We start from the raw sequence: 24,964 nt of genomic DNA on the forward strand, positions 1-24,964 counted from the left end.
CCCTCTGTCACTGGAGATACTGATACGTAATTGAGACTGATCAAGTACTTGCACAGAAAAAACATGAAATATCAATTTGTTTGGGAGCCTAGCTAGGCCATAGCAGAAGCACTTACAGCTGGGTCCCTTCAGATTCCAATGAATATGTGAATTCTGCTGAATACCTCGTCACAAGGACATGAAAAAGTGAAGTGAACCAAGCTTAGTTGTTAGGTGGTCATAGTAGCAGTAATATTCATTTAAAGGGGAAAAATCATTGGGGGAAGGTTTCTTTAGCATACTTAACAAAATTACACGCCTTTGAAATTTGGGGCCCCAAGTGAAATAACAGAACAAAACCCGCATTTTACATGTGTGTCATTTAGACAAAGGAGAAGCTATATATCAAAATACCATTTCAGACCAAACCAGGATTGTATCTAAAATCCCAAAAAATGAAACCAACACTTGCACTGTTATACAGCTGGTGGAAACTATGTCTGTTTTAATGCAGAAGGGTAACCAGTAAACATATTGTGATTTTGAGGGCATGTCTATACCATGGTGATAGATCAGAGTATCCTGGCAAGGACAGCTACAAGCATGCCTTGCTCACAGAGTTCTTGAAGTCATGAGAGAGCCACACAGGATCAGTTCTGGAGTGATTTCAAAGGTATTTCCAGGTTTGAAGTGTAGGCATGGGAGCAGATGGGCAAGATATGCTTGGGGCCATCCTAGCTATAACACACTGCTGCCGTATGTAGACATTCTCTGAAGCTGCTGACAGACATTCATTTAAAGGCACAATGGGATCCAATCCTCAATTACAACAGTCATCTCTCTTCCATGCTATACATAGGATCAGTTTCAGCTGGCAAGTTGAAAGCCTGGTGCCCAACTATCAGCTGATGGTTGGCTGTATCAGAACATAACTGGGGTTCCAACCAGTCCTGGTGCAGTCCCCAGAGCTGATCATCTGCTGTACTGGAATTCCAGCATGTCTTTGATGGGTTGAGTTTCTTTAACAGATGTTGAGTCTCTTCTGAAGTTTAGAACATTAATTGAAGACATTTACAACAAAACAAAATTTTGCCTAAGAACTGAGCTAAAACTATGTGAAGACCTCAGGCTTTAAGCCATGATAACTAATAGTTTTCTAAGAGAAAATTGGAGGAGCATTTGGAAGAAAAATCAAAAATTGAAAAAATAAGATCTGTCATGGTGAAGGGCACTATAAAAATTTTATTACCGCTTGTAAGTAATATGGTCATTCCAGAGACCTAGCAGTAAAAACTTTATAGCACCAAATGTTACCATGATGGATGGATGGATAGATATACAGACAGACAGGCTCTGTATTTTTCATATGTGGTAATAGTTTCAACTACCTGACTTGTTGATGGGAATTAATAAAGTAGATTTCCAGTTCAGCCCATCTTTACGGGCCATACACTACAGATCTCTAACGTGTGCTATTGCTTCTCAAGCCAAAGAAACATGTTTAATTCTTTATTGTAGAAAAATTTATGATTACCTTACTTGTCAAGAGACCTTTAAAAAGTAATTATGCTATTTTGTTACCAAGTTGTATAAAATAGGATAAGATCTTTTGCAATTTAGAGTAATACTTTGATACGCTATAGGAATTTCTCATTCGTTTGCTTTTTTTTTTATTTAAACACTCAGATTTGTTATTGAAATTTCACTGTACCCAGGTAGATGAAAGTGTTTTCCCCAGTTTGTAGTACACTTAGTAAAACTCAAATTACATATCCAGCATCTACCACCTTCTGGGATGTAATTGATGGTGGCATTATTTTGTAGGTGATTACTAACAGGAAATGTGGAATTAATGCATTTTTTTTCTTCAGCAGCATACAATTCTCTTTGAACTCAGTTTTGTATCCTCCATTTATTCCATGATTAGCAAGCATTAAATGTTTTGATGAGCTTTCATTTCTTAATTTGTTTAAGTTATAAGTCCTCACTGTGAAGTGCCATTTCTTGCATCTCTTGTTGTCATGGTTACTCTTCTTGCCATTGGCCAACTAACATTTAACTTTTTTCCCCCCTTTTTGCTGCATTAAAATGGAGCAGTAAACCTGACAGGTGAGAAGTGAAGAACAATCACCCTCCATTTACTCCAAAAAGGAAAAAAGGGAAAAATTTATCATGATAATGATTTAGAACAGAATGCCTGTCAGTCTAAATGAACTTGGGCACTGACATATAAAATATAAAGAGACCCCTACTATGCTCTAGATATTTCATAAAGTTTGCAGTACTGAAAAACTATGAGCATGTATAGCAGTGTTCCATCTTTTAACTATGAGAGAAAAATATTTTTTTCATATTTTATTTTTTCCTCAGTTACATTTTCAGGAGATACCACAAATCAATTTATGAAAATACTTTAATCAAGTTTAAGATGGTGTTCATGTCTAAAAATGGAGCTGAAGATGAATTGGGCACTTATGTATTATAATGGATTCATGCATTAGCCTTTCTAAAGACCTGAGTTCAATTCTGACTTCTTATAAGTCACATGTGAAAAAGAGTTGATGATCTCATCGTAGTTCCTAGTGGATATTTCCCCACATGACATAATTGCTACATAATCTTACACCATTATTATAGCAGTGTTTGATCTAATAAGGCACAGAGCTAAAATAACCGTGTTAAATATATGCATGTGACCTGACCATGAGTGTCTTGCATTTGAAAGCTTGTGTAACTCTATCTGTCCTGGCCATCATAGAAGACATTCCAGTTTTCTGCTCCTCTGTCCTCTATTGATATGAAACCTGACGCCTTGATGTCATAAAAGCATCGGGTTTCGTATCAATATAGGACAGAGGACACCGGACTATCTTCTGTGTTGGCCACCCTAGCTCTATCCCATGTATACAGTTGGTCCAATAAAAATAGCACCCTAAGAAATCTTTGCCTCTCGCAGATATATGCGCTACATAGTTCTTCAGTTAGCACCCTAGACACTGAAGTCTCATTATAGTATTTGGAGCTATTTGTGTTTACTGTAATGTTTGTAGCTGTTATTGTAAGATACTTCAGCAGTTTTAATACTTCCTTGTTATATAGTGCAAGGCTATGTGTAGAAAAATGCAAATTATCTCCCTGTCTAGACAGTTCCTTGAGTTTCTCACTTTTGGGAGAACCAAGAGTAAATAGCCTTTTTTTAAATGTTAAAAGAAATAACGTACCCCTTTTAAACCTGTGAAAATAGTAGCAAGGTAGTGCACTGCTGTGGAGGGAGCTTCAGTTAGGCTTCCAAGCTCTGTGAAATAGCAAAGGCTAAGGTTAATGTGGAGGAGGAGGAAGCAGTTTTCATGATCCTTATAAGTGATTTTCTGTGATCACCTTACAGAGCAATAGCTCAAGAGTGAATAGTCATCTTAGAATTGCCACCGCCTGTTCCATTTATAACTGAGGGAAACAAAAAGTTCCTGCCAATGTATTGCCTTCCATTTGACACAGACATCAGGAGTCATTTGGCCTAATCCGTGGAGATGATAGATTAACTGTTCTTAAACTGTCCCAAACAGATTCCTATACAGTCTCTTCTTGAATGCCTCCAATAAAGGAGATCCCATAACTTCCTTAGATAGCTCATTCCATTGTCCTACTGCTCCTACACTTAAAAAGTTATTATTTCTTTTTTCTGAGCTATTATCTAAATCTACTTTGTGGCATAAACGCATTGTCACCAAGTCCTGCCCTATATGGCAAGGGAGACCAATGTTTCTCCATCTTCTTTATAAAAGTCTTTCAAATATTTAAAACCTGCTATCATGTACCCCATTAAGCCTCTTTTATCCAAACTAAATATACTTTGTTCCTTCAACTTTTTCTCTTATGAGTTATGTTCTAAATCTCTTTGTCATTTGCCTTTGAATTCTCACCAGTTTACTTACAGCTTTCTTAAAACATAGAGCCTAGAACTGCACACAGCACTCCAGCTGAGGCCTAACTAGCCCCAAGCAGAGTGGTACTCTCACCTCCCACATCATACTGCATTTCTGGTAAAGAAACCCAAATTATGTTTGCTATTTTCAGATTCATATTGCTGGCTTATATTGAGTTTGGAATCTACCATAACCCCCAGATGCTCTCAGTAGTGCTGCTGGTCACCCAGTTAACCTCTGTTCTTTACTTGTGAATTTGTTTTTTGCTTCTTACTCATGGCAGTTAATTTGTATTGAATTCAGTGTTGGTATCTACAGTCTAGTTCCCTATTATATTTACATCCCTTTGGATTTTAATCCTATACCGCAAAGTATTTGCAATCTTTTCCAGCCCGATGGGGTCTGTAAAGTTGATTAGTACGCTCGCATTTACTGACCTGTTTCACTGATAAAAAATGTTAAACAGTACTGATCGAGAACAGACCCTTGTGAAAACTGACTTGAAGAATTGCTACCAGTCTGGCACCAGTACATTAATAACTGCTCTTTGCTTGTGGTCATTCAACCAATTTTGTATCTACCTCCATTTCCTCATCTTATTCATAAGGATGGCATAATGAGAGTGTGGTGACTGAGCCAAAACTCTCACCGGAGTCAGGATATTATATCCTTTGTACCACCAGAAAAGTTGCTCTACTTGGAATTTTCAAAGGAAATCCAATTGGTGTGGTAGATTTGTGCTGAACACCTCAATGTTGGCTGGATGTTAATGATCACTTCTTTATTTTCTGGATATCAGCAAATTAACTGTTCTATAATTTGATCTAATAACTGCCCAGTCATTGAAGTCAGGCTAATTGGTCTGTATTTTCTGGGTCCTCCTTTTTCCCTTTTTAAAGATGAGTGTCATGTTAGCCCTTTTCATAGTTATGGGCCTCACCTGTCATCCCTTAATTTGCAAATATTATTGACAGTGGCTCTAAGACACTTTGCTTAGCAGAATCTGCATTGCATCCTTTTTTATATATTAATTGTGATAACTGTATCGTCACAGCATTTGGTGTCTGTGTGCTTGTGCATTGACTGAAGTAAAACAGATATTGAGGGCAGCTCTGCCTTCTTTGCGTCTTCCATTAATAATTCACTGTCCCTGTTGAGCATAAGATTGACAGTTTTCCTGATCTGTCTTTTTCATCAGATGTATCTGTAGACCCCCTTCTTGTTGTCTTTAACATCTCCACAGCTGTAACTCATTTTTTTACCTTTGCTTTCCTGATTTTTGTCCCTTTTTTGTTGGGGCTATAGCTCTGTGCACTTTCTTGGTGATTTGACCTTCCCTCCATTCCTGCATGTGTGTCCTTTGAGTTTTTAATAACTTAAAAGCTTTTTGTGTAGTCACATATAGCTCTTGAACTTATCATCTTTCCTCTGTATTAGAATAATTTGATGTTAAGCCTCCAGTATTACATGCTTTAGGAACTGCCATACTTCATGGACTCATTTTTCTCTTTTAATTTGCATTGACATTGGACCTTGCCTCCTTCCCAGAGTTCATTGAAATAGTGGGTCCTTTACTTATTGTTCTCATACCTGCTTTTCTTTAAAGTCGAGACTTCTGTCATAGCTTGTCATAGCAACTTCCTGTCAGGTTTTTGACCTTCTCCTCATTTGAACTATTTCAGTCCTATTGGTCAGAACCAGGTCAAGGTTAAATGAGCCTCAATTTATTTCCCCATCTGCTGTTTTTCTTCTGGTATCTTTTTAACCATTTTATGGTTTCCCATCTCTTATCCAGAATTTAGACTATTCTCTGCAACATTGAAAGGGCCTCATGAATAAAAAATATTAATTATAAAGCAGTATAGATCTCTGTATATTAAAAAAGTAGGGCAGAGATCACACCATCACATGGTATTTTTTATTTAAATAACATCAAGAAGTTTTAAACAAATATGTTTAATAATGTTAGTGGGTAGCTAACTTTTAAAGCAGAGGCAAAGTGGATTTTCTTCTGTTTCACATTTATATCCATAACAGTTAATTATTCTGGTGCCTTGAATGATAGAATCATAGAAAATTAAGGTTGGAAGAGACCTCAGGAGATCATCTAGTCCAACCCCCTGCTCAAAGCAGGACCATCCCCAACTAGATCATCCCAGCCAAAGCTTTGTCTAGTCTGATCTTGGAAAACCTCCAAGTATGGGGAATGATGTAGAGGAACAGGGAGCATGTCAACACATGACAGTGTAGCCATAGCAATGCACTATGGTGATGTAGTGTCCTTGGGCAAAAACTGTGATGCCACTGCTACATTGCTGTAGCAACATGCTTTCTTGGTATAACGCTTTGCTACAGCAACATAGTAGCTAAAAATAACCATGCACCACCAGCACAGGGCAGTACAGGTGATTACTGTGCCATCGTTTAGTACTTCCTACTAAAGTACTCAATGATGGTGCAGTAATAACAGTGCCCTACAAGCATGTGTAGGTGTGCCCAGGCTATTGCAGAATGCAGCTATTTTCATCCAGACATTTTCAGGTTTAATTTTTTTCTTACCACTGCAAAATGTAGCTACCTTAACCACCGTAACACAGATAATTGTTGTATCTTCTGTACTGGATCATAATATTCTTAGAAAAATGTAGTGTCAAATAACATTTTAGAAACCAAATAATCAACTAGGTCAGGTGCACATACTTGTATAGTCAACAGCTAAATCTTATGTGTGCTTGTGTTTGCTTTGTCTGTGCAGGAAAAGGGCTGAATCTGATTCTAGAAAAAGCAGCATACCCAACAGCAAAGAAATTCCTTCTCATCATCCCACAGATCCTGTAGAATTGCGACGCCTTAATTTTCAAACTCCTGGTAAGACACAGTACTCCCTCATTTACAGCTCTCTGACTGTAAATCTAGCAGAATAGTTACTCATGAAATGAGCTGTTAAAGGTTGAAATATTTAACTTTTACCAAATAATTTTGATTACTTGTGAGGTTCTAGATGGAGTCTTTCTTGCTACTCACATCAAGAAAGATCTCCACTGAACGTTAATTTGTAGTTTGTTTAAATGAGAGCTCATCAACGTGGAAAAATCATATTTTAAATCTAAATGTGTTTCATATGCTTTTGTCAGGACTAACACTTAAGGATACTAACACAAATTAGTGGGAACATTGTTTCCTGTTGGTTAACTGTGGATTTGACACTGATTTGTGTGTAATTTTCCCTCTTTTCACCTCATAATAAGATACTTTGTCAGTTACAGTATGTTGTGTGTGTCTTTTGTACAAAGAATGGGATAGAGAAAAATAAATTTAATTTTTGGTTTATTTATTTGTTTTTAAAGCAGGAAAATGTAAATACAAAGCCACAAAAGTTAGCGGTAAATATTAGGAGCAGGTATTCTCATGAGACTGCCGTTTACTCATTCGTTTTTTTTAAATCAATTAGATTTCCAGTTGACAGTATCCCTCTCAGGGGACTTACTTACATTTACAAAACATGTAGTGAAACGTACATACTTTTAATATTTACTATGCAGAATTGTCACAAAATTGTAAAGGCAAGTTTCTGCATTAAACAGCTTGAGATGTAGAAGACGAAAAGGTAGTGTTGTCTGGAAAAATTATTTCTGTCTTCCAAGTCAAAAATATATATTAATACATTCTTGAGGTCTGAATGACATACTGTAGCATACCTTAAAACTCACTTTACTCCCACCCTCCACTTTTAGTTTGTTAAATCTTGCTCTCATCATGCAAAGGACCAACATGGGAATACAGGAAATTCTATTCAGCCAAGAAAAGGAAAAAACAGGAAATAAGTGAATGCCACTGGATTTTTGTCATTCTTCTTTCAATAGGTTATGATTAAATAAAGCTCCCAATCTAATTCTCAGTAATTACTTTGAAAACCCCCCTTATTTACCCATAGAAATGTGTTTTTCAACTTCTTACAACTTAATTTAAAAAAATAAAAAGCAACACAGGCATGTAACGGCAGATAATTAAAGAATCAATATTCTCGTACATTAACTAACCCTTGTTGTGCATACTTTGTTTATTTAAAAAGGGTTAAATGAAATCCTATGTTGTTTCTGACCCAGAATCATTACATGGTTGAAAAAGTTAATGCAAAGATGATATTATAGCAGTGCAAATTTGAAGGAAAAACAAAACAATGGTTCAGATATGCAGTTAAAGGTGTGATGAGGTCTGAGGTGCAATCCAACAATCACACTTGTTGAAGTGTGATTGTGGGATCATGCTTCATATTCTGTCACGCCTTATTGCCAGTGTAGAAGTAGCCCAGATCATGATCTTGGGCTCCCCCCGCACCAGCAAACTCCAATGGCTGGGAGTCCCCTCAGCTGATGGAGCTCCCAGGTCTGGGGTGTACTCTGAGCTTGAACAGCTGTGAGCCCCGTCAACTGATCCAGATCAACTGAAGGCTCCCAGTCTCAAACACACCATGCACACCCGTGAGAGCTGAGGTCAGCTGGTGGGGCTCCCAGCCACAGGGGCTCAGCTGATCACATATGCAGTTAAAGGCATGGTAGGAACCAGCCACAAAGTTATTAAACATTTTTTGAGGAATTACTTTGTGGCTTATTCCTCCTTTTATCACTCTAGAGATCAGTGCTTCTTGAACAGTTTTCAGTGAACCTAGCTTAGCAGGGCTGTTGCTTTTCTTTTATAATGTGAGGTTTGCAATGAAACCTTTTGTAAAATAAAGATATAAGATTTTCAACAAAACGTTTTTCAGAAATTATTTTTATTTCTATTAATATAGTTCCTAATCAGATATCAAAAACCTATTGCACTGGACACTATGCAAATATATGTCAAAGGAGACAGTTTGTGTCCCAGGGATTGTAAATCTTGCCTAACATAAACAGGCATGTTAGTATGTGTCAACTCACATGTTCTAATTAATGTGTTTTAAGAGTAAAGTCATAGTCCAACTCAAGTGGCACAGTTCCCATGAGAAGCAGAAGCTCTCATTAATCCCTGTTGACTTTGTGGGACTACCAATTCAACCGAAAAATCTAGTCTGGAAATTATAACATGCACTAAACTGAGTTCTTTACTTTTAGAATATGTTAAATATTTAGCTGTTTCTAATAATATGTATGCCTTTAAATTTACTCAAGGAGAAAAGGAGTAAAGAGATGAGGTACAAAGAGATGAGGTACAAAGAAGTCCTGTATTTATGGGATTTTTTTCCATCCACAGCGTTTTGCCCTCCTTATAAAAAGGCCTTGTCTACTCTGGTAAATATTGCTGTGCTGAACACAATTTCCACCAATTGTATAAAAGGGCACAATGTTAAACGCAACAATAGCAGTCACCAGGTGTACACCAGGATAATGCAGCTCCGTGAGGATAGATGATGTGATGATGTAATTATTATTATTATTTATTTAGATTGTGGTAGCACTCACAGTGTGTTGGAAGCTTTCCAGGTACAAATGAATACAAAGTCTTTACCTCTCACAGAGCGCAGTCAAAAAATAGTAATTATTTGGACTAATGAACTTATAATATGTAGTAACTAAAAAGAAAATGTTAATTTACATTGGCATGTTTAGATTACCAGTCTCTAGTTCAGTATGGTTACTAAGTGAGACAGGGATCAAAAATAAGTTAAATAATGTTAGGCAGATCATTAAAAATGCCCTGTGTTTAAAGGACAAAAACCTTCCGGTCAAGATAGAAATTTAGTAGATCAGTTTGCTTTGTGAGAAGATAACATATCTTTTTAAAAGATGAAGAATGGAGTATGCTTTGGCTTTGGCTCTTTGTCAGGTTCATAAACAACCATTCTGCCAGTCCCACAGGAGTCAATTTTTTGAAAAATGCTGTGTCTTTATCTTACTCCTCAAAAATATTTGTCAAAGGAAGGGTCAAGTAAGTTATGAATAGCAAATTCTCTGACAACGGTTCCCATGTCGGAGTTTCATACCAAATAAGTACAAAACATTTTCAATACCTATAGTTATTTTGAAAGAAGTTATATGGAGAACTCAAGTACTTTATCTGTTTTGATATCAGTGCATTATTTTAATGATCAAGTTGTACAGGTGACGAAAATGCTAATAGCCTGAAGACAGCATACAACTCCAAATTCAAAACTTCCAGAACAGTCTTTCACTTTCCTTTTTGTCTTACCAATAAGAAATGGTATAATTAGCATAGTTGCCATTTTGCTCAAATGCATCGGGTCAGATTTGTCTGTGGCTTTATTCCATTGCCACACATGTAGTTACACCATGGATACATTTTCATTATGTCTTAACATAATGGAACAGCCCATAGTTCTCCATCTGAGATCCCATCTCGATACGTGTCTTCCATATAAATATACATTTGTTTAGTAAGCCCATATGCCAGCAAGTGGGTCACATCTGTGCCAAGTTTTCTTTGACTTAATGTGAAACTGCCCAATTTCCCAGCAGCATAGGGGATTTCATTTTTATAAGTCTATCACTTTCTTAAGGTGGCATGAGGGAAGGAGAGTCATTTTCATGCTGTTCTGTAGCAATTTTCCTAGAAAATATAGAATCAAAACCATTAACCCAGTAAGCAAATTTTACAAAGCATAAGCTACAAGGAGGGAGCAGGGGGAAAGGGAATAATTAAGCTTTCACAAAAGATTTCTTTGAAATCTACATGAAGAGAGAGCTCTGGCTTACATAAGAGAAAGTGACTGAAATGGTTTGAGTAGATTATGAGACGCAAAACTCAGAGAGAGACTTCAATCTGCCAGTCAGTTAAGGAGTAGGATTGAGTCATTTCTGAAAAGTGACTGTTTCTCCCCCCCACCCTTCCCCTTTGAGTACAAAATGTGTCACACTTGTACGTAATTTGTGTAATTGGACGCCAATTAAACAATTATCTTATTATAGCTTGCTAGTTAAATAAAATGATGCTTGAAATACAAGAAAAATAAAGAAAATTATAACAACCCTGACTTCAAACATTTTACTCATATTTACGTCAGTAATTCTTCACCAGTTGCTTAGGGAGGGAGTTATTTAAGGAAGCTACACCAACTTGTTTCTTAGTTGAGGCAATTTAAAATAAAACAGGTCAGCTGGAACAGGGTAGAAAATAGCAAGTCTCACACGGGGTTAAGTTGGTGTTTGGAATTAATCAACTGTCTTGCAAACTACCATAGCTGTTCTCCTCTCAGTTTATGCACATCATTGCAATTCATGTTCATGAGAATTAAGCCAGCAATAATGAGGATAAGGGTTTAACTACATGGGGAAAATTAACCATAAGACTAGTGCTCCATATGGGCACCCTGGCCATACAGGCACCTAAGGTGGCATTCTGTTGTTTTTCTGGTCATCTGTGTGTCCAGATTTGAACATCTACATTACATTTTTTGGTCGTCTAAGCTCCAAGAAAGTGAAGAATACCATCTCTAAAGTCCAAAACCGCAGACTTCAAAACTTCTGCTCAGGTCCTACCTAACACTAGTGGCAGCTAAGTCCATGCATGTGAGGGAAAGAATCCTGACTTTCTCTCCTAGCTCCAATGGTTATTTTGGTATGTTAGACAATAACTCTGAAGTTAAATATATACATTGTTGTCAGAGAAGGTACATGTACCCAGGAAGTTCCCCTCTCAGGTAAGCAGCTGAATTGTAAGACTAATTCGCTAATGAGACTTCAGCTATTCTACCCGCTGAAATAGTCTTCACAGGAGGTAGTGAGAATGTTCTCCCCTGCCCCACCAGAAAAGCCTGTAACCAGGTGATTAGGGTGCTCTCCTGAGATGTGGGAGGTATGGTTTTGAATCACTCAAGTAGAGAAGGAAACTGAACCACAGCTCCCTCTATTCTGGGTGAATGCTGTAACCACTGAACCACTGTGCAAAAGGGCAATATCATCATGGGCTTGTTCTCAACCTACAGCTAGATTTTCAAAAAAAAGATTGACAGGTTTTTGTAAGAAAGGTATTTAGGCACCTATTTAACAGACAGGTCTCTGTTTGTTCATGAATAGAGGGAGGCTTGATTCATGAATTGAGGGAAGTTTACTCTATTGCAAAGTAAAGGCAAACTTCAGAGGACGTAACTAGGAAGAACTGCTGTAATGCTGGCACTACACCCTGAAACAGGTGTAGCTTCCTCACAGCAGGGCTGGCTTATGCCTATGAGAACTGAGAGCTTATTGGCATGGGCCTAGCCCTGCTACAAGACAACTACAGTACATCTGAAGTGCATTATTATGTCTGCAGTACGTTCTGAAGTCTAGGATTTACAGAATGGGCACGCCATGCTTGATTGTGGTGCTTCTTAGCATGGTCTTTTGATAGCACAGACCAGGAGTTTCTTAGCTATAGCTCCTGGGCCCAATCCATCACTGCCAAGTGATTTTATCTAGCTTGTGAGGCTCGGGTGTCAGGAGCAATTCAGTAGCAGAGGGAATTGGTGGCTAGGTCGCAAGCCCACCTTCAGACTGATCTGTGTTAATTCAGCCTACCCTTAGTAAAAGGTTGCTAACCCTTGACATAAAAATCTCTTGGAGTGTGCTACACAGCGTAAGGCAGTACCGTATTGAGACACCTTGCATTAGCTCAACATAGGTTAGCTCCTGAAACGGAACAGTTAATCAGCCATGTTTCTTGGCAGGGCTTACTGGCCAGCACCCACTGCCACACAGTTTAGGACTACAGTGCTTCCAGTTGAGAAACTAGTGCATGTAGGGTGAGTCTACACATTCATTAATGTGGAATGGTTACTGCATTTAATTTAGTATTTGTTGTACAATAGTGTCAGTGAATGCCTTTTTAATGATGCCACTATGCAGTAGCCTAACAATACTGTACAGTGGCATATTAGCACTGTCCATGGTGTGATGCGTTACTGCACAGTGTTTTTAGGTTACTGCATGGTTAGCATCTCAGGTAGACACACCTGCAGAGTGTACTGAGGGCTATTGCAACACTGCTACCTTGCTCCATTTAGACATCTGCAGAGAGAAACAGAAATGAGCAGACAGCGTTTTCTTCCGTATTTCCTGTTTGTGAGTTTGTGGTTTCTAGCTCAACATGCTGTTTTATAAGACATGTTTAAATTAAAGGTGATAGTAACCAGCTATACAGTTATTATATACTTTCCAGCTCTAACTTTATAACTGGTTGGACATTTTTAGGGCATGATAGTTAATTTGTACATGTACCCAGTCTAAATGAGTTATGCTATTAACTGGGTAATTAATGTGTAGAAGGGGCCTTATAGCTCTCATTCTGAATTACCCAACAGTTCTTGTATGTTGTATGGGGAGCCTGGGCTACATCCTGGTTCAGAAGGATGGATTCCTTTATGAGAGTAGATACAAAAACCCAAATATCATAGTGGATCTGGATTTCCGCTATGGAATAAAAGTCAATTTTATTCCAACATATTTTACTTCAGAACTGCAGTGACTATTCTAGAATAAAATGACATTTTCTGGAACAGAGCTGCTGTGGGGAACAAGTCTGGAGTAGTTATTATGGAAGAGTATGTTCAGCGATAGATATTCCAGTCAATTTCTTCATGTTGACAAATCCTGAGTCAGTATGTTTTTACTGTAGTGATTGTTAACAAAAAAATACAAGTGATTCCAGTGTCAGGTATATTAAATGTGTCCTTTCTGGAGCATTAATGGAATCCAGATTGTCACTGACATCAGAACAGAATTATTGGACCTTTTGCTGTGTAGGAAGTTTGCCTGTGTATCTCTTTATTCATACATTTCTGACAAGAAAAAGTGGCACTGTTGTTGGTTCCTAATTCTTATGCTGATAGGAAAATTTGCAGCTTACATTGATTCATTTTATATGGTATTATATAAAATATGTATTGCAATAAATGTGTCTTTAATGGTCACTGGTTATTACTTTGATGTGGGCTTGAAATGCAATTCATTTAATAAGGGGATTTGTGTGAAAATAATATGTCAGGTTCTCAATACGTCTGGTTTTCAGTCTGTATTCTAAGAGCTAAGTGTTCATTTAATTTTTAATTCATTGTTTATTCATGAGATGCTTATAAACACTGAGCTGCATTCAGATCTTGAGCAGGTTTAAAACTAAATGTGTACTTCATTGCTATTTTAAAGGAACAAAACACCTCAATGTTGTTTTATAAATGCACAAAAGCAAGAAAATCTCAGCTGAAGGCTCCTTTTCTACCTCCTACTTTCTTATCGTAAAAATCACCCAAGTGCAGAGAGCCTTCACAAGGCCAGAAGCCCAGTTATGCTCTTCCTTAAAGGCAAAATCTTAGCCCCACTGAAATCAAGGGTAAAACTCCCATTAACTTCAGTGGTGTCAGGATTTCACCCTCACTGTTTAAGTGTGGAGTCAAGTGATGCAAAGAACATTTTGTGTGCCCTCTACACTGTGGTGAATGTTGACCTTTGTTCAATCCATTTGTGCCTAAGTATTGTAAAATGCGCAGTTTTCAGTGTTCATTTGAATTACCTGGCACATTTAGCACAAAATAATCTAAAGACTTTTCCACTCAGTCCTTGTGGAGAGAATGCTGCTGAGCAGTGACGTATCTGTCACCTTTTGCACTTTTCTGCAGTACCTAGGCACAAGGGCTGGTTACGGATGGGTTTTCAGATGTAACTGCATGATGCTGTCCTTGTTGGTTTGAGTCAGTTTTTTAACCTTTGTGTGTGCTTTTAATTTGTTCTTTTAAAAAAAAAATATTTAAAACCAAAGCATGTCACTGGCATGATATTCCCTTTGGCCAACTAGCACATCAGAGGATCTGTTTAAATGCAGCTTAGCTGTATTTTATTAATTTTAATATGTGTTCATAGTGTGGAATGATGTGTAAAAATGTGTATCCTGTATTATAAACCCATTAAATTAAATCTGTCTGGCTGCATTTTTTTTACCTGTGAGTCAAGTTCTATACTTGCTGCTCACGTGCTATTTACATTGAAGTCAGTAGGAGCCCAGAGCATCCACCAGTGGTAGAATGTGCATCTAAACTGTATACCATGATGACTTTAAGAAATGTGGATGGAAATTGATAAGAGTATGCATCTTTATACTGTAAATACAAAGATAGAGTGCACAGAAAATCTTCTAAAAAGAAAAAGTAATTATTTATCACTTCAGTAGTGCGTCTGTTGTATCTTTCAAAGATAAGAGCCCTACCAAATGTAATTACTTCACTTTATAAGCTAACTATAAAGTACTATTTAAGAGAAATTAAGTAGCATACAGTTATATGATCATAAAATGAGTCCTGGTGGAAGGTGTTTGCAGTCAAGTAACAGCCTGCCCATTAAATTCAAAGGTTGTTATTAGTTGGAAGGGAGGGAGAGATTAAGTTTTCTGCTTAGAAAAGTTTTGTGCCAAGTTCCATCCTACACCTAATGTTAACTATGAAGTTGCCTCTTTAAGATGCAAAAGAAACTATAAATGAAGGCAGATTCTCAGCTACAGACATGCTAATGTGTAGCTGAGATAATTATGGCCAGTTTAAAAAAAATCTAAATATAACATGGTTAATCAAAGAGCCCGTTATTTACCCACAATTTCTGACTCTGCAATGATTAAGTATCATCCCACTGGGCTAATTATTGAGAACCAAGCTTGCAGTATTTTTTAAATGGACAGGTTTACTAGTTCACATGCGAGAACTACCCTCTTTCATTTTTATGTCCTATATATTTACAATAGGGTAATTTGACCTCTATACATTTTTTCTGAGTTTGATTTCTGACTATGATATTGTGCATGTCAGATGTGTATGAGTGTGTGTGATTGATTGATTATGATGGTCTACTATTGTTACTAATTTGTTTCCCATCTCCGATTGGCTTTACTTTTTACAGCTTTGAGCAGTAATTCAGTCCCCTACGCCTCCCTGATTGGCTCTGTGTCCTCCCTCTCTAGCCAAACTACCACTCAGTCCTTATATGATAATAACTCTCTCCCACGATTCGCTCGAAAAGGTCTAAACATCTTTGTCTCTATTATTTTCTCTGTTCAAGCACTGTTTTAGATGTACATCAGTCCACCTTCATTTCTGGATAAGTCTAGAGTTTCTTGTGCTTTTTCACTCCCATATTTTTCATTTGGGGTGCTTGATCTGGATCAAATCAATTTAATTATTAGAATATTGTCACCCATCCTATCATTTCAAAAATAGTCTAAAATAACATTACATTTAATACGTGAGAAAATGGGAGATTTCAGAACTGAGACAGATAAATACCACTTTTGCGACTAATCAAATAAGTATACCTTCCAAGGAAGATACTCATTTTTTCCTAGATACTTTACCTTGCTCAGTTGACTGGCAACATGTCATCGTATCTATCTTTAATAAAACCTCACAATACCAAAATCATTGTGCAGGTAATATTTGAATATATGAGTTTATGCATACACAAGTCAAAAGATTAAGGTCAACTCTACTGATCCTTTGTATGTACTGTAGAATATTAATTGGAACCTAAAATGCCATAAACAAAGGGACCATGTTGTAATCATGTGGTCTTTTGAGCAGCGCTGTAGCAAATGCAAGTTAAGTATTATACAGCATGCTCCTAAAATGTGTGGTGACAAAGCAAACTGAATTGTACATCATGGCTTCCACTTTGAGCCCCCCCGTAGTCATCATTGTTTTCTTTTGTAGTTACAGCAGATCCTGGGGTTCACTAGTTTAAATTTTCTAGCCAGCTGTGGTTTCTCCCTGCAAGAGATTAAACGCACTCTTTTATTCTAGGGCTGGAAAAAGTAAGCATGAAGAAATACATGCAAGCCATTTTGGGAAGGGTTATGAAAACTAATTGGTTGGAAAAACATGTCCACAAATTGTGGACTGGCAAATCTTCAGCTGGCAAGCTGTTCTAGTTGGCCCCACATCTCCTTTTGCTTTTATTTCTCTCTCTGGACCTTGTTTCTCTCCCTGTCTTTCTGTCTGTCTCTTTCTTTCTTTCCAGTCTTAGTCATGTTCTTCTTTCACACACTGTCTTTCACTCCGTATCTCCATCAGTAGACAAAGATGTTTACACCTGAAGTAGATTGTAGGTTCTTTTGGGGGTTGATAATGGGGTTTCAGGGTAAGATCACTCTAAGGCATTAGTGCAGCCAGTATGGATGTCCAGCTGAATTGTACAACCCCTGCCTCTACAATCTGCTACTAGTGAAAACATTTTTGAAGCTCTAGTTGTCTGATGTCCAATCTTGTTGTTAGTGACTGTTGTCTGTAGACAGTGGTGCATGTTACTCTAGTTGTCCATAGTTGCATGTGAATGTCAGTCACCCCTAAATTTCATAAAATATTAAAGTGCTCTTAAAGTACTCCTGATTTGATTTAGTTAGAATCTGGAGTCAGTCTTCCAGTCCTTGAAGCATTGTTATTAGTCCTTTCTAATTATCAAGCTACCCATTTCATTTTTATTTTTTATTTTAGAAATTAGTTTTTTTGTTTTTTGTTTTATTTATATCATTTCCTTTACAGGTTCAGGTGTTTCCGGTTACACTGGTAACCTTCATTCTTCAAGTTAGTTTTCCTTGATTATGCATAAGTCACTTTCTTTTCTACCAAAATACTATTCTTTCCCCTTTAGGCCTCTTTCAGTGTCTGTTTTCTCAGTTCACCGTTTATCATCTAATTCAACACAGTTTCCATTTCATACAGTGCAGGAGAAGGAGTTTGAAATGACATTAAGAGTCATTACTCAAAGCAGAAGTCAACATCAGGTCTAACTGTCTCATTTTTCCCTGCCTAGCTAACCTCATTGACTCATGGCACAATAACTCTTTCTTTTACACTAGGAATGTTAGCTTTGGGAATATGCTGGGTGACCTTTTTATTTGGCTTCAAAGCTCATCTCTCCAGAGCATGTCCTGCTTTGAGTAACCAAACTATCTGCCTGCTTCTTTCACCTACAACATCTTTACTACTTACACATTTCTAGCCATTCTAACTACTATATTTTCTAAGGTTTAGAATCATGCAGTCATTCTAGTTTATTTTAAATGCTGTTCTCCTCCTCTTTCCTTCAACAGGTATGGCTAGCCATCCTCCAATACCTATCTTGGAACTTGCAGATCACATTGAAAGACTAAAAGCCAATGACAATTTGAAGTTCTCACAAGAATATGAGGTAATTATCTCCATATTTTCATTCTCACTCTCTTCTTAACGTTATGCCTGGTGTCTGCTTTTCTAGCCACCTTTATAAGAATTGCCTAGCTTGATGATTTCAGTTTTGTAAGCCGTTTGAGCCATGATGTGACAAGTGCCTTTGTCTAAAATAAGCGTTGTGGTGAGGTGGCTACTCTGCTCATAGCAATTTTTTTTGTAAGGGTGCTTGTCCCCTCTGTTTCAAATGTGATATAGTACTAATGGTACAGTACTAGGGTTATAGTGAGTCTCCCACTGAATCTTTGGTTAAGAGTGCCTAAGATTCTTACAGAAAAAGATCATTCATGGTATGCACTGACAAGGCAGATGCAGTACCAGAGGAGGAGTCCATTGTGTCAGATTTGCATGGATTAAAGATTTCTGCAATTGTCCAGTGACATTACAGTGCACAACAGCTTTAAGACGTTAGTCTGTTCTGTCAATAATCCATGAATTGTAGCTGGTAATAATACGATGGACTGTAGCTGGAATAGAGGAGCCATTTATAGGCCACCATATCAATAATCCATGGAGTACAACTCCCCATACATACATTGACACTCCAGACAGTAATGACTTCTCATGTCAATAATTTGTGGATGAAGAAACTTTGATGGCATCCATTAAACACACTAAAGTATAACTTTTCTGCAAAGTCAGTATGGCCTATCATGTCAAAAATTTGTGGATAAAGATTCATAATAGTATTCACTGAAGCATCAAACCAGGAGTGCTTCTCTAGAGCAGTTACAGACTGTCATGTTACCAATCCATGGATTGAGGTCTCCCTGAATAATCATCAACAAAGTGCTCTCTTTATAGTCTGTTGTTTCAGTAATCCATGGTTTAGAAGTCCCATAGAATGCCTGGACAATGAAGAAGTCATGACTATCCCTCTTACACTTATGACACTGGGTGTTTATACAAATGCTCCAGGAATGTGGGGGGAAAGGGAGGACACTTTAATTAGAGCAGCTCATGTATAAACCCCCATAAATGCTCCAAGAGCCTCTTCTTAAAGCACCTGGAGCATCTTGTGTATCAGCGTCCCCATGCCCAAAAAATGGCAGCAAGGACGGTTTAACTAAAGCTCATTTAGTTAAAGCGCCCTTGCCACCATTTTTAAGTGTGGGGACACTGATACATGAAACGGTGGAGTCTGCTGGAGCACAGTAATTACCACACTCCAGCAAACTTGATTAACTGAGCCTGCTCCAACACACTGTAATTAGTCTATTGGCGCAGCCTTGCTGCTTGTGTATAAGCACCCACTGTTGTCATACTAATAACTATTCTTACCCACACTGTATCTGATGATCTGTGCATTTGTAATGCATTCCTCTCTGTTGTGCTGAGGTATTGCAAATTGAAGTCATCATGAGAATTGACAAACCGGACAGAAACATAACATTAAAATGGAAGTTTACAAGTTAGTATGAAATTAACATGTTATTGCACTGCACAGAGTGGGCTGCTTGTTTATGAGGAAAAAAAGACTAAAAATGTCACCTATAGAGTTTATTTTATAAGAAGCTTTTGTATGACCTTTAAAATAAACATTTTTCTTAATTAGTATCACTTTTTACTTCAAAGGTTAGAATACCTAAATATCAAATGTATTTAAATATGTTTTGACAGGAAATATTTAAACGGTGATGTGCTCTTTACTATTACTGTAAAGATTTACAGAGGCTCATCACTAAACTATGAACTGCGAAGCTGGACCTTATGACTGCTGTGGTGCTTAATCTCGTTAGTGGTCAAAGAGAAAATGTAGTCTCAAAAAAAGTTTACTTGAAAGGCATTTTAAGGTTGCTCTTTAATGTTTCAGTCACCAAAATGCAGAAGTGTCTTTTTACTAGTCTGAATGAACCTATATAGGCTGGATCCAGATATATAGGCACATGTGGTTTGTGGCACTGCAAACCTTTTTGCAGCACCACAAACTGCATGAATTGTACCTTAATCAGTGAATGGCACTGCTAATGTGCAGCACCAAGGCAAAATTTGCTACTGGGATTTCCCTGGGGAAAAAACGTGGTTTAGACCATGGCAAAGTGGCAGGCATTAGAACAAATGCAGAGACAGGGGAGCAGGGAGCCCAGGGCTGCCTCCTCTCCCATCTCAGCACACTGTGGAGCCTCCGTGCTGGGGCAGCTTACACCCAGCCAGCCACTCCCTGGGCAGCCCTGGGCTGACTGCTCCCCTGTATCCTCTTGCCTCAGCGCAGGGGCTCCACTGCAGAGCCCCCATGCTGAGGCACACTGCCCCAGCCAGCCACAGACTAGCTGGCTGGAGCACAGTATGCCTTGAGACGGGGGGAGGCAGCCTTGGGCTGGCTGCTCCCCTGTCTCTGCGTGCCTCAGTGCGGAGGCAAGCAGCTCCCCTGTCTCAAGGCACACTGTGGCCCAGCCAGCCAGGCAGCAGCTGACTGGGGTGCAGGGTGGCTCAGCACAGGGGCTCTGCAACACACAGAGATGAGGGAGCAGGCAGCCCTCCCCTATCTCCATGTGATGCTCCACAGGATGCCTCAGTACAAGGGGTGACTAGCCCCTGCTGAGGCACCCTGTGCACCAGGCAGCCCCCCCCTGCAGCACATGGAGCAGTGGAACAATGTGTCCCACTCCAAAACACACGAGCAGGAGCCTGCACTGTGGCACAAAGTAGAGGTACAAATTTGTGCTGCTTCTATTTGTGCTGCTGCAACGGCACGCCCCCGCTTGTGTGGACATGGCCATAGTGTTCCTGACTGAAAGACCATAGTATGTAACAAGTGCAGACAGATATTTCCTGTCGTGTAGTATCCTAAACTTGGCAATCACTCACTACCTTACTCAGAGCCCCCTGCTAAAACCTGACAATAGCACCATTGTTCTAAGTAAATTCTGAAACACGCATCTCACTGTCACTTTGTATTTCAATCCACCAGTATACAGAGTCTGACATTGTAAGTCTTGAAATCAGACAGTGAAGCATACTATATATAATAAAATACTTTGAATCCCCAGCAAATTGAGTTGTTTGAAACTATTGCTTTTCACTGCACAAACATTTACTGCTTTTGGCTGCAAACCTAGTAAAATTGCACTGTGAATAAGTTCATGAATTTATCTGAAAGGAAAAAAGTACCCTAAGGCAGTTCTAACTTGGCACAGAAAAACCAGCCCTTTACAAAGGCTATAAGAGGATCAGGGAAGTGCAGAGGTGAACTGTAAACTGTGTGCAGATCAGCTGCTCTAAGGCATCTGGCCGTGGGTGTTTGTGAGTTGCCTTGGTGAAGATTCTCATATTATCTTCTAATGGCATGTTTGAATAATATACAGACAATGGGCTAAATCCTGAACCTAGGAAGAGTTCTATCTGAGTAAGGATTTCAGATTTCAACCCATCGTGATGCGAGGCTCCTAATTTTAAATGCAATGCTAACCATAAAAAAGTCAGCATTTGCTAAACAGATTTCTATAGTCTAGGTACAGGGAAATTCTCTAGCATCTCAGAAACAACAGTTGGAATTTCTGTGGGTTTTTTAAGTGACAAACAATATCTCAGTTCACGGATTTTGATAAATTTCTGTAAAGGTAAACATTTCAAACACTGACGTTTTGAGGGGATGATACAATGTTACATTGTATAATGTAGAAAAGTAATTGTTCCTTATTTGTGTGTTCTTTAGAACAGTAAAACCACGTAAAGCACATGTCACCTTAACCATCTGCAGTCAGTATTCAGGAATATTTTTTATTCTTGAATACATCCTGGGTGTCAAACATATGACCCATGAAGCCACTCTGGCTACCAGTGGTCCGCCAGAAGTTAGGACATGTGGCCGGGGGAGTGGCCTGCCATAAAATGTGGGGGCCTGTAAGCCCTTGTGGACATAGCAGTCAGTGGCAGCAGGATGCAGGAGGGCTGATACAGCCCTGGGCACCCTCCAGCCTCTACTCCCATCCTCACTGCTGCAGCCTTATGGTCTTCTCTGGCTTGTGGCACAAGGTGAGTCAGACACCTGGTATACAGTGTCTTTCAGAGCTCAACAGTTGACTGTCCTTCAGCTTTGTACTGTTCTGTATAAAAGATGAGTCCTTTTATATTCTATGAAAAGGGTAAGTAGTTAGTATTTAAATATGAGCAACATTAGATCAAGGTCAAGTTCTCTCCATGTTACCCTGCTCAGGGGGTCTCTACCGTGGCTTATTTCTGACCATCCCATCCATGGCTTCTCTTTTCTTCTGAGACAGTAAACGAGATGAACAATTAATGCTGTAGAATTGTGTGATACAAGCCAGGATTCCCCACCCCTCCCTACCCCCAACCAATTTTACTTAAAACACTAAAGTTAGCTCAGACTAGATTCAGACTGGTGACAAATAAGTGAAAGAAGCAATGCTCTTCTACTGAGCCATTCTGTCTTTCTGGGCAGGCGGAAGGGGGCAATAAGACCATTTTAACAGAAGGAAATTTCCTTTAGTTTTCTTGATAACAAACAGAATCCCACTTCAAGAAACTGGACAGCTCTATTTTTCCCCATAGCCCTTCACTATTACATTGGTATTTTGTTCCAACTCTCATTCCCATTCTAGCAAAACATTGTTGTTACAGTACAGTGACACATTATTTGTGTCGCACCTTTTTTGCATTCTCCGTTTTGAAGGCAAGGCTCTTGACCCAGATTGATTACTATAAAGCTTTTCCTGGCTTTCACAGTTTCAGTAGGGGTTTTATGCAGTTCAGGGTCCCATATGGGCTTGACAGCTGCGAAGCGGAAACACATATTCATTTAAAACTGGCCTTGTATCATATTTTCTCTTTAACTTAATCTTTGGAATTTAGCAATAAAAAGAAGTAACAAAATGATCTCTGATCCACACACTAGCACATTACCTATTTTACACATTAAACATGTTGCTTAAATATTTTTTTCTACGTCTACATACACAATATACAGCACTGCAGCACAGCAGAGTGGATTTGCTAGGCTTTTATTTGGTGCTTTAAAATTTTGAATACATGGGCTTTAGTCTGATTTAGCCAGGGGGCTAGCAATTAGACTTTTAAAAAAGTGGATTCAGGTGACTATATTGTGAAGGTTTAAGCATTAGCTTTGTGAGAACTCGCCATGGAAGACATTTTAATAACAGTAGTGCTATATCTCTGTGGGCATGTGTATGTGAGAGAGAGGGAGGAAGGGTATTCATTAAACAAGCTGGTCAGAGGAGTTGTATATCACTTTAATGTTGCTTCTCATCAGGCTTTCGCTGCAGATTACAGTCAGCCTTTTTGCTTTAACACTGAGTACTGGAGAAGATGAAAGCACATTCTGGCTCGGTGCCAGACTGCCATACTTACAGAAGGTTTAGCATGGCCTATCAGTTATTAGCGGATCAGATTTTTGATGAAAGGATAATTTATTTACTAAAATTAATTTATCTTTACTTATTTTTTAAAAGACAACAAAATAACTACTGCACTCTAAAATACAGTGTATTTTTGTATTGTGGAAACATATATAAAGCTGGTATTAATATAAAACCATTTTAAAAAATCCATCAACAGCAGATCATCTGCAGAATAAATCCATACCAAAGAAACATCCTACCTTTAATCACCATAAAAATACAGATAAAAAAGACCAGTATGCAAAAATCCATTTCCTCTCAACCCAATTTTCTACTGCTGTGCAGTATTTCATCTACTGTAATACTGCAAATAGCATGTATTAGTATTCTGTAATCTCATACTGTAGGATGTGCTCCAGTTATTGAGAAACAATTAATATAGACAGTGACCAATGAACAGTTGTGTGTCTTTTTATTAATACCATACATGCTGTCACATTCATACAAGTTGTCTAGTGTTTGTTTATTTCTACCTACAGTCATAAGAGAGTTGCTAGGATAGGTGGGATTAATGTAGTGGGGAGAAGGGGTGTTGATTTTCCAGTGCAGGAATCTGAGGCGGCCATAATCAAGGTTAATCACAGTGTAATGTTTTTCCTTTGGTATTACCTGTGCTTCTTTCTGGACGCCATTAGTTTGGCAGTTTGGCATTTTTAATCAGGAACACTGCCATTGTTTTGCATCTTACTATTTAAATTTTTATAGATTTGTTGTGGGTCTGATTGTGTCCTGTTGATTTTAAGGAAGCTTAGCTACCTGGAGGCTGCAACATCAAGCCTTATTTCTCACTTGAGTTAGCTTTCCATTTCTCTCTTATTCTCCCTCTCTTGACCCCCAAAAGTGGGCGAGCAGTCCAAGCCTAGAAGACCTGAGCTCAGGCCTAGGCTTGTTACATACCGATTCAAATCTGTTTGTCTCAGACAATGTCATGTCTCACCTAATCATTTTAGTGACTGAAACGTACTAAGTTATTTTAAAATAGCATTAAAAATAATTACATTCATATTTCCATGGTATTATTATGGAAGTTCTTAAAGTTTAACCTATTGATTTCTAAGGTGCCAGCCTGCCCTACATTCTGCAGGTAGAAATAGTATCTAGACTGAGAAGAAATAGGGTGTGTAAAAATCAATGATTTCCTTTAACAATCAAGAAAAATCAGATTTTTTATTTAAATTGTATTTTTTCCATTTAAATCATATTTTTTTGTTAAGGCTCTATTTAAAACAAAATAAACGTATATAAAGATGGTTTTAATTTCAGATATGTTGAAGCTCAAAGATATCATCATGGAGATGGAATAGGGATTATAACTTCTAATTATATACTATTCGAGACATTATATTCATGTATGTTTTCTAAATAGGTCACAACAGACCATGGACTATATTTGGAGCCCAATCTTACAGGGTTCTTAGAGGCTCCTCTATAGATTAGTAAAGATTAAAGAAAACCACTCTACCCAATGGGACTCAGTGCTTAGTCTAGATGATCCTATTAAGCATTTC

At 38.3% G+C, this 24,964-nt stretch overlaps 1 protein-coding gene across 13 annotated transcripts in view; it reads left to right on the forward strand.

Moving 5' to 3' along the window:
* The window catches only part of PTPRD (protein tyrosine phosphatase, receptor type D), a 692,784-nt gene that overhangs the window by 568,888 nt on the left and 98,932 nt on the right, over window positions 1-24,964 (forward strand). For 5 of the 13 annotated variants that reach the window (XM_019554833.1, XM_019554834.1, XM_019554840.1 and 2 more), the window contains 4 exons: window positions 2,077-2,088; window positions 6,658-6,770; window positions 17,392-17,433; window positions 17,943-18,040. In XM_019554833.1, coding sequence (XP_019410378.1) covers window positions 2,077-2,088; window positions 6,658-6,770; window positions 17,392-17,433; window positions 17,943-18,040 — 265 coding nt within the window. The remainder of the gene's footprint in view (window positions 1-2,076; window positions 2,089-6,657; window positions 6,771-17,391; window positions 17,434-17,942; window positions 18,041-24,964) is intronic. The other 8 variants (XM_019554841.1, XM_019554847.1, XM_019554845.1 and 5 more) reach the window with 2 other exon arrangements.

Source organism: Crocodylus porosus, unplaced genomic scaffold (genome assembly GCF_001723895.1).
Source record: "Crocodylus porosus isolate Cpor-Errol unplaced genomic scaffold, CroPor_comp1, whole genome shotgun sequence".
NCBI lineage: Eukaryota > Metazoa > Chordata > Crocodylia > Crocodylidae > Crocodylus > Crocodylus porosus.